Source organism: Condylura cristata, unplaced genomic scaffold (genome assembly GCF_000260355.1).
Source record: "Condylura cristata isolate star-nosed mole 26May11 unplaced genomic scaffold, ConCri1.0 scaffold00020, whole genome shotgun sequence".
NCBI lineage: Eukaryota > Metazoa > Chordata > Mammalia > Eulipotyphla > Talpidae > Condylura > Condylura cristata.
In genome coordinates, this window is record NW_004567121.1 from 15,067,602 (window position 1) to 15,078,747 (window position 11,146).

Genomic DNA, 11,146 nt, shown 5'->3' on the forward strand with positions numbered 1-11,146 from the left:
TTGAATAGGTACATGTGAGATACAAAAAGCATTCTTCTTCCCCTCAGTATTTGGGGAAAAAAAAAGTTTCTGCTGTTGTAATGATTCTAATTCAATCATATATATAACCAAGGACTCAAAACTTATTTTGTTGCATTCCAGAGAGTTTAAGCTTATCAAAACCATCCTTTTGTCTTCTTGGAGAAGAGAAGGATGCTGGCCCACAGTTTCATGCCTGGGAACAACTAAAGATATTTAACGTTAGAATTAGGGGTAACATAAGTGAATTGTGAACCATTCTAGTAATCAGCTTTAATTAGGCAACAAATATTTTCAGATACATCATTTTATAAACCCACACTTAGATGGACGGACAATTACTATTATGGAAAAGGAGCCAAAACTATACAGTAAAGTGCCAAAACCTCTTCAGTATATGGTGCTGGAAAAACTGGACAGCCACATGCAAAAGAATGAAACTAGGTGACTATCTCATACCACACATTACAATTGATTTCAGAGTAGATTAAAGACTTGGATGAATACCAAAAACTATAACAAACACAGGAGAAAGCATAGGTAAAATACTAGGACATTGGTTTCATTGATATCTTTGGGAACTCAACGCCAGTGGAAAGGTAAACAAAGGTAAGGTATACAAAATGGGAGTATATCAAACTGAAAAGCTTCTGAACAGCTGAAGAAACTACTGAGTGAGAGAAAATATTTGTACACCATACACTTGACATGGGAATAATATCTAACATTACAAAGAATTCATACTCAACAAAAAGAAAATAAATAATCCAATAAAAAACAATAGACAGAAAAACTAAATAGACTCTTTAAAGAAGAGTTGACCATTTTTTCATGTGTCTGTTGGCACTGTAAGTTCACTGTAACTTAGCAGTGAAATGCAAATCAAAGTCACGGTGAGATAGCACCTCATATTTCTTAGAATGACCCTTGTCAGAAAGAACAGAAACAGCAAGTGTTGTGAGGATGTGGAGAGAAAGGAGTCCTTATATACTGTTAGTAAGAAAATATACCAGTCCAACCCCTGTGAAAAATAGTATGGCGGTTTCTCAAAATATTAAAGGTAGAGCTCTCATGTGACCCAGCAATTCCACTCTTAGGTATCTAACTAGCCAGTATAAAAACATTAATCTGAATGGATCCATACTCTCCTATGTTCACTGCAACAGTATGGATGCTACCTATGCACCAATAACAGATAAGTAATTAAAGATGTGGTGTATCACACAATGAATTACTACTCATCTATAAAAATAAAAAAGATGTAGGTAGAACTCAAGGGACTTATGCCAAATGAAATAGGTCAGGAGGAGAAGGGCAAGTGCTGCATGATTTCACTCCTATGGAATATAAAGAAACAAAGCAAAGGAACTAACTGACAAACAAAACTAAATCAAAATAAATCCTAAAAATCTAACTGCAGAATTAAAGCTACCAGAAGAAGGGTTTTACAACCCAGTGGAATATGGTATAGGGTTATTGGTGCTTTCATGGTAGATGTGGTGTGCTGACATATATCCAAAGTATGAACCTCTAACTCTAAGTCATCTACAGTATTGTAAACCAGTGTTGCCTCACCAAAAATTGATGCAATTTCTAAAAAAAAAAAAAAAAAAAAAAAAAACTGCATTTCATCAATTTTAAGGTTCACGTTTTCTCACATTTTAATATCTCTGAAATCAGAATGTACCTTACAGTTAATGTAGTCCTTTAATTGGGCCTGTCATAAACCATGGTAGAGTTTGTTTTTGGCATAAAGTTGATCGTTAATCCTGGGACATGACTGAAATGCAAACCCTTCACTGTTTTAGTCAACAAACGATTGATAATAAAACATTTAAAATTTTAAAAGAAAAAAGAGGTGTTTAGTTACTGTCCAAAATCTCATCTATTGCTACTTTCTGTGAGGATAGGACTACTGTTGAGGTTTACAGAATAAGCATCAGAGAGAAATCTTAGGGGATTTAAAGGATGATTCTTTTAACAAATTTTGTGTTACCACAATCTTGATAGTAAGGGAGACAGTATTGCATGGCAGGCATCTGTGACTCTTAAGATTCAGCAGAGTTTAACATTGAATGCAAAGAAAATTTAGGAACCCTTTAGCCAATTGATAGTGCTTTTATTTCTCTATATTTCTAAATGTGTTAGATGGTTTTAAAACTTTGTTGGTAGTCTAAAATAGCTTTTTCAATATTTAAAAATCTGAGTCATATGAAAGCATTGTTGTGGTTTAATTGGCATTGTACTTGATTAATGGTACATAAAATAATGGTGCTTCTTATAAACAGTAGTATCTTCAATTTGATGTCAATAAAACATGAGTAATTGATTTACTGTCAACCCTATTATTTCTATACTACTTCTGATTATAATTTATGTTTTCTTCTCTTAAGAGCTACTAAGGGACAGATGCATAGACCAGTGAAGATAACACTCCGAGGCAGTACATGAGTCTATTGGAGTGTGTTCCCAGAACCACCCACAATGGCATTACCTGGGAACTCATTAAAAAGCAAATTCTCAGGCATTACCCCAGATCCACTGACTTTAAAAAAAAATCTGAATTTGGGGCCCAGCAACATCTGTTTTAACAAACCCTATAAATTTTAAATGGCAGGCTATAATTTGATAACCACTGCTTTAAGCAGAATTTTAGGAAAGGGAAAAATACTAGTGCTGTTGCATTCAAATCAGATATGTGAATAGTGACAAGTAAGAAAACACTCATTCCTAAGTTCCACTCAGTTATACCTGCTAAACAATGTATTTAAAAGAATTGAAGAATTTACTCTGCTATGTCTCAACTAGGTACCAATAATATGGGCAGACTAATGGAATAATCCAAGATATTTGACCTTTGTCTTTCAGCACGATGTATCCCAGACTTTGCTCAAGGCGACACTAGACAGTGTTGTAGAAGAATGTGTCAGCTTTGTGGGAGTGGATATTAACATCTGTTCAGAAGTTTTGTTAAGGTGAGACAAGAAGTCTGTGGCCGAAGATCACAGAATCTTGAAATTAACTGGCTGTCCAGTGCAAACTCAGCTAGTACAAGAAGACATGTGTGTAACATTGTCAAGTACAGAAAATCTGTGAGTTCCTACATAATCAGTCAGAGGGGAAGACATCATTTAAGGAAAGAATTGTAACAATTCACATTATCATTTTTAATACTGCAAATCAAAAGTGAAGAGCATATAGTAATCATTGAGTGTGTTAGTGTCACTAATAGAATTTTAAAAAGGTTAACATAGAAAAGAGCTGTTTCTCACCACAAGAGAGTGTATCTTTTTCGCTAGTGCAGTCACTTGCATACATCAGTCAAAGTTAGCAGTAACCAAAAGATAAATTCTGAAAATTCAAGGTATGGAAACCATACTTTTACCTAGATTCCACAAGTCACATATCAAAATCTCCATTGTAGCAAAATCACATCTTACATATTCTTTTTTTCCTGCAGTTATAAAAGAGCTGTGTTTTTGTTCAGTCTTGCATATTATTATACAGGTCTGCTGATGTAGCATGAAATTCTGCATCTCTGGAAAAGACCTATACACCTTTTGTTTTGACAGTGATTTATAGCAGAAGAATATCCATTAGATTTTAAAGTTGCTTTGCTAACATTGCTACAAACATCCCAAAATTTCATATATGGAATTTTATAATAAAGATTGTCTGAAATAGTAGTCCTTTAATTAATACCATTTCAGCTACCAAATGATACGGTTTTCATATTTTTATACTAACCATAACATTCATGGATATGTTATAGTTGAACTTTATATGTTAATGAAAACAGGCTGACAAAAAAAAAATAGGATTGAACAACATAACTAATTATTATAACTTATGCTAACTCACTTTGTTAGTTAAATGGAAATAGGCAGAATCATTACTTGATTTAGAAATACAAGGAAGGTGAATAAATACATGAATAACCTTAGGGGGCAATTTCTTGCGCCAGTGTGTACCAATTTACCAGCATTATTATGGTAGCTATTTGTTTTGTCATTGTTTTACATTCTGTTGTCCTTCTCTCCTCTTGGACAACTCATTCCCATTGCTTTGTTTTGTTAATTTAATTTCCCTTTGACTAACTTAGTAATTAGTCTGTTAGTAATTACAGTTATTTTTTTTATTACAGTTATTTTTTTATGATGGAAATGTTTTGCATTATCTTTTCAGATAAGACCTATCCTGTCAGTATTCTTTGGACTACTCTCTCTGCTACATCATTCCTTTTGTTTATATTTTTAGGCATATTGCGGGTCTCAATGCCAATCGAGCCAAAAGTATTATTGAATGGCGAGAGAAAAATGGACCTTTTGTCAATAGAGAGCATCTGAAGAAAGTGAAAGGGCTGGGTCCAAAATCTTTCCAACAGTGTGCGGGCTTCATCAGAATCAACCAGGATTATATTCGAACCTTTTGCAGGTGATTATTATAATGTATAGTTTTGGTTCTGTTATCAGTCTTCTCTCTTGCTATTATCCATCAACTCTGCCATAAATCCTAAAGCTCCATTTGTTCATGTCTTCATTCAGTATGTGTTAAGTGACTTTGCTGAGCTCTGAGAACATAAAGGTAAACAAATCCACCAATACCCTGTTCTCAGGGAGTATATTTTAACGTTGGAGACAGGCAATAAATGAACAAGTAAAAATAAAATTCATAGGGAGTGGGTGTGGTGTGGTGATACACATCTGAGGAGGTGTGAACCTGTTTGCCAAATCATACACAATACCATAAGCCAGTGTTACCAGTTAATAAAAGCATTTCAGAGTTAATAAGTAGTATAAAAAATTAAACAGTGAGATGGGACAATGCCTTTAGAAATAGCACAACTTTATATGTTATTCACTGAAAAGTTTAGAGCCAAGTTTTGAATTGTAATGAAAGTGTCAGCTGCACAGAAATTAGATGAAAAAATGGGCAAGCAGAGCAAACGATGAGTGTGCCAGTCCTTAGGCATGACAAACTTTGGTATATGAAAGAAACAAAACTAGGGTCAGTGTAACTGAATCAGAGGAAGTAGAAAGGATTGGTGATACAAGATGAGGAGTCAGAGAAGACTTTGCAATGGCCACTCCACTTAACAGCTCTTTTCCTAAGTGTAATTGGGCTTCCCTGTTCCCTTCTCACTGAAAACTGACCATACCATTAGTTACCAGTTTAATAGATTAGAAGCTAAATTCTTGATTTCTTATCCTTGTAGGATAAAAGCAAAGGAAGTTCTGTCTTTTGGGCTAGATTATAATAAAAGGTTTTAGAAAGAAAATTTTTATTCTGCAAAAACTATGGGAAAATCAACTCCATTGAATAGTAGAATATATTACAAAGCTAATAACAGTATTTAAACAAATATGTGGCAATTTCTTTTCTCTTTTTTTTTATTTGTTTTATACATACAACAACTGCGGTACAGGCCAGAGGTGCGGGGCAGAGTGGTGAGAGTGTTCACCAGACAGAGTGGGGAACACAATAGGTGGATTGACTGAAAACCACTCCGGAAGGGAGTAGCTGGTAGGACAGGAGAGGTCTGCTGCACCATGTGGGTCATCTCCCTGGCCAGGGATTGAGCTCATGCTCTAGTGGCTGTGGAGAGCTTCGTAGTGCTGTGCTTTAATACCTTGTGCCACCAAGAAGGCCCAGTAAGTGCGAATTTCTGTGAAGTGAATGGTGACTGCTGTTTTTGTATGGCAGCAAAATAAGTACATTTTACAATGAATACTCTTTTTTTTTCCCCTGCCCATACTCCCCTCTTCTCTATCTCATCTCCCTTTTAAATGCTTACAGTAGTCAGCAAACTGCATCTGCAGGCCAAATTCAGGAAGTTGGTGTGACATCTTCAGCAGGTGTTGAGGTTGCAAATGAAAAGCAGGGCAAGAAGAAGGGCAAAACTGCAGTGAATGTTGCACTGAAGCCAAATCCTTTGGACCAAACTTGTATTCACCCAGAATCATATGGCATAGCAGTGAGGTAAGTCTTGCGAGACTACCGCGTGCCCAGGGAGAGTTCTGTCCAGCAAATGAGCTTCCTTTTGGCATAAGGAAACTTTAAAAGTATGACCATATTTAACATGACCACATTTTTTAGAATTTTCACATTGCTGAGTTAAATGGCACAGTGAGGAATGAAACCATTATTCCTGGAGTACTGTCAAACTAATAAACCCTGATACTAATGTTGGAGTGTGAATAATGGAAATTGCATGATACACTTCTGTTTGTTTTGAAAAATGAACAAAACACAATTGACTAACACCTGGCTTAACTCTTGTATTTATCTAAAGTCCTTTTGAAAGTAAAGAGCCAACTCTCAGATTTCTTAGGAAGTATTATCTTGAATAGTTATTACAGAGTTTAAGGGTTTATTACTAAGTTTTAATTAACATATATTATAACACAGAATGATATGGGACAGGAGGTGGTTTGCATACAAGAGAAAACTTAATGTTAAGTCATTCCACATTTGACTAGTTCATACCACATTTGACTAGTTCAAAAGTAGTGACTTGCTCAGAAGTAAAATTTAAAAGTTTTTCATGAGTCACACTTTTAGCAGTAGTGACTTTTTAAACTTTTTGAAATTATATTTGATTATTTTGATAAATATGAATGTTTTTCTTAAAATTTTGTAATTGTAAAGAGAACATTATAAGAACTTGGAAAATGGAAAAAGGGTTCCAAATCATATTTTGTCCATATCAAAACAATTCCTCTTTTCTTCCCTACATTGTTACAAAAAGTTTAAACATACAAAAAGGTTGAATTAAAAATTTTACAATGAGTTGTAAAATTACAGCTAGATTTTATCAGTAACATTTTACAGTGTCTTCCTATTTATCTATCCTTGTATTTATCTATAAATCCACTTTATTTTTTGGTGTATTTCAAAGAAAGTTACAGATATTAATATACTTTTAGTTAATACTTCAGCATGTATATCATTAAGTAGAATTCTGGCTTAACGTTTTTTCTCTTAATATATATTTTACATGCTATTACATCTTAAGTGTCTATTAGCTATGTATGCGCAAACAAAGACCTATGACTATATGACCCAAACCCCTATCAAGGTGACAAAGCCACTTTGCCATGGCCCTAAAACATTATAGGTCTCCCCAGTCACTTCTAGAATTATTTGTTTAGTTTTATTCCTAACAGATTAGCTTGACTTTTCTAAAATTTCATATAAATTACAATGTATAGTTTTACTCTTTTGTGAAACATTTCTTTCAGCATAATGTTTAGATATTTTTATCTATTTGTAATGAGAATAAATAGATATTTTTAATTGCTGAGTAATACTCTATTGTATGACTGTATCGGTTTATTCTCCTTAATGAAGAATTTGTGTTTATTTCCAGTTGTCTTTTGTGAGTAAATCTGAATATTCTTATACAGTTTGTTGTTGTTTTCATTTATCTTTGGAAGATATTTCAGAGAAGAACTGCTAGGCAACAAGGTAATAAATGTTTACACAGTAAAATAAAGTAGTTTAGGTTTTTTAGAAACTTCTAGATTTTACTCCAATATTGTCCCTTTTTATATTCTTACTTACATAAGAGTTCTATTACTTCATATCTCTGCCATCAATGATACTAGTCTTTTTCATTTCAGCCTTTATTGTATGTGATTAGTACTTTATCTCTGTGGTTTTACTTTGTGTTTTTCATATGACAGTGAACCTTTCTCTTAAACCTTTCTCTTGGCACTTAACATCTTTTGTGAACTATCTTCATATCATTTAGCTATTTTCTAGTTGAGTTGTTTGCTCTTTTATTATTCATTTTTGTTATTAGGGAATTATTTTAACATTGTTGATACTAATCTTTTGTAAAATATGTTTCACAAATATTTTGTCATACTGTGTGGCTTACCTCTTTATTTTCTTAGTGCCATCTTCTGATTAGCAAAAGCTTTTTGTTTTGGTGTCTATCCGTATTTTGTAGCTATTGCCTTTTATGTCCTGAGAAAGTTGGCTTACCTCGATTCATAAATCTATTCAGTATTTGGGGTTTTTTTCCTAAAAAAGGTAAGGTCTTAAATTTTACATTTTGGTCTTTGCTTATTTTTCATATATGCTTTAAGTAAGGGTCTAGGTTCATTTCCTTTCACCATAGAGAGTTATTCCAGCACCTTGTTTTGAAAAACAACAGCCTTCCTATTACTCTTGGTGCCCTTGGTTGAAAATCAGATGTGTAGGTGTTGGTCTGTTTCTGACTCTTATTCTGTTTCATTGATGTGTCATTACCAGTCTTTCTTGTTGCTATGGCTGTATAAAAAGTTTTGACATCAGATATCTCAGTCCTCCAGCTTTGTTCTTTGCTCTGTATAACTTTAGTATTTACATTTTTCTATAAATTTTAGACTCGGCTCATCATTTTCCATTGGGGAAAAAGTGGATGTGATTATAATTAAGATTGAATTAAGTTTATAGGTAAAATTAAGGACATTTGATGGTTTTGTAATATTTTGTGAGTTTTTTATCATGAACTTTATTTCTCTCAGTATTGTTTTTTAGTTTTCATTTTGCATTAAATGTATTTTATGTTTTGACACTACTGTAAAAGGAGTTTCAAAAATTTGTTGCTAATACATACAATTGATGTTTATAGTGGCCTTGCTTTTCATTTTCTAGTTCTAGTAGGTATTGTAGATTCTTTCAGATTTCCTGTATGAACAATTACATTGTCAGCAAATAGTTGAATGCCTTACTCTTTTTTCTTTTAATTTTCATGCTTTTCTTTTTCTTGCCTACTGCAATGGCTTGAACCTTTCATACTGTGTTGAATAGGAGAGATGAGAGTGGGCATTATCCTATTCTCAATCTTAATGTTTTCTCATTTTTTAAATATTACAAAGAACATGGCCTCATAGGATAGAAATTGTATTTTAGTACTTTTTGACAGGTGCATATATGCATGTGGATTTACAGGCTTCTTGCCCAATTCTGACATCTCTGTAGGTACTAAATTAGCACTTTGTTATATTAAACTTTTCAAATGTTCATTTTGTTTGTTTCTATAATGTAGTTCTAATATAGTTTATTATATTTTTTTGATATATTGTCTAGCATAAGCACTTTTTTTGGTTTCTGCATACTTCTCTGTTTAAAAGACTACATAATGTTCCATCAAGCAATTGATCTATAATTTACAAGTACTAGTTCTTTATGATGGGTTCCTAGAAGTGGGATTACTCTGCCAAAAGGTTTAAAAGTTTATGTAGCTCTTGATATGCTTTGCCAAGTAACATACTGAATATAATGCCACCAGCAATGTTCAAGACCAAGAAATCTTCAATTTCTTCTGTCAGACAACATTTCTGCCAATTTTCACATGAGCCAATTTCTGCATATGGTTCATAAAAACCCTGTGACTTCACCCCTTTTTATGCTTCCTGTGGGAGTAGCTTTGTCTCTCAGAAGCAGAATACTTGTAGACTATTTCATGGGAAATGTCTTCAGTATGAAGTGACCACATTTGGTATCTCCTCATTCTAGGGTAGGAGTGGCATTTTCATCCCACATAAATGTGCCCACCTCTGCTAGGTGTTGTTAAGTAAAAGAGAGAGAGTAAAGACTAGCGCAAAAATCTTTAAGAATCTCAGTTAAGAAAACCCTAGTAAGAGGACCAATACCACAGAAGAGTTGGAAGGGGAAGGGGAACATGGAGCGAGGAAACCTACTGTTGCTGCACACAGGTTTTTCTCCAGCAGTCCTTTGAAGCCATCTTGTTCTAAGTTCCCTTTCCTTGTTTCAGGCTCTTCTCATCCCTTCATTTCACCTTCCTTAATTGCTTTCCTTCCTAATTCACTGATATTCCCCTTCCTTATATTGTCTGTCTTTACTCATTCTGTGCCACCCTTCCCTAAACTGCTCTCCCACCTCTTAATTCTATTTTTCTCCCCACCCTCATTTCTCACAGGTTCCTGCTGAGGACTCTGGACCTTGGCCTTTCTCTTGCTCTGTACCACGATTGCCTCACTACTAAAAGTTGTGTGTGGATAGGTGCAGATGGGTATTGGGGGATAGTGGCAACTGAATAAGCTTTTAAAATACTCTGTCTCTTTTATCTTTCATGTCTCCAACACTTCCTTCTTCTGTTGTAGCCCACAGGCATAGTACTGTTGTCTTCTTCATTCTCTAAAAGCTAAAGCAGCAACCACCTTTTCTCTTACTTCCTCTTGGAACTTCTACCCCATTGCTCTTTCTTTACATTGTAGAACTTCTCAGAAGAATTTATCTGCTTTCTCCAATTCCCTTATAGATTGCTCTATCCTTGCAACTTTTCTGATATTGCTCGCTCAACTATTGATCTACTGATTGCCAAAGCCACTGGCATCTTTTATTCTTCCTTACGTAGTCTACCACATTTAACATCAACTTATTAACATTTTCCTATGGCTTGTTTTCATATATTCTAACTTCCCTGGTTTTTCCTTTGCCTCTGGACCTTTATATGTCAGTATTCAAATGTTTGACCTTAGCCTTCCTTCTTCAGTCTGTGCCCCGGGATGAGCACATCCCACCATGACTGGCATTAGCTCTCCCCTCTCCATGGGTAATGCCAATCCTGCAGGCTAGCATCTCTAGCCCAGTGTTCTCTTGTAGCACTAGCTTTCCTTTTCTTATGAATATTTTAGCAACTCAAACTCAGAATATTTAAAACTGAAACTTGACTCTTTGTTTCTCCTGCCTTTTATAGCTTCCTCTTTTTTCTCCCATGAACCCTCTCACCAACCCTGCACAAAAACAAGACAGACATAGAAACAAAACAATTTGATCTTCTCTTTGTTCCAGAAGGAATGGTTAGTGGCACTACTGTTTCCATTAACCAAGGCCACCACTGACATTTATTCACTCATTAAACAAATACCTCTGTGTGCCTCCTGTGGTCTGCAATCTGGGAATATATCAAAGACGCCTGTTCTCAAGAAAACAGATAATTTACAACCAGCAGAATTGTATAGTATGATAAAGGTGATAAATATTGTGGAAAAGAGAAAAAGCAGAGTAATGGGGATCAGAATTACCAGAGTTGTGGGTCAAGGATTGGCAGCATAAGTAGGGTATTTATGCTATACCTCATTGACAGGTGACATCTGAGTAATGTTTTGATGGA

General features: G+C 34.6%; 1 protein-coding gene across 2 annotated transcripts in view; it reads left to right on the forward strand.

Moving 5' to 3' along the window:
• The window catches only part of SRBD1 (S1 RNA binding domain 1), a 154,053-nt gene that overhangs the window by 124,543 nt on the left and 18,364 nt on the right, over nt 1–11,146 (forward strand). Inside the window, exons 17-19 of one of the 2 annotated variants that reach the window (XM_004686235.2) lie at nt 2,887–2,993; nt 4,276–4,452; nt 5,818–5,997. In XM_004686235.2, the coding sequence (XP_004686292.1) occupies nt 2,887–2,993; nt 4,276–4,452; nt 5,818–5,997 (464 nt within the window). Of the gene's footprint in view, nt 1–2,886; nt 2,994–4,275; nt 4,453–5,814; nt 5,998–11,146 lie in introns of both variants that reach the window. The other variant, XM_012727663.1, reaches the window with a different exon arrangement.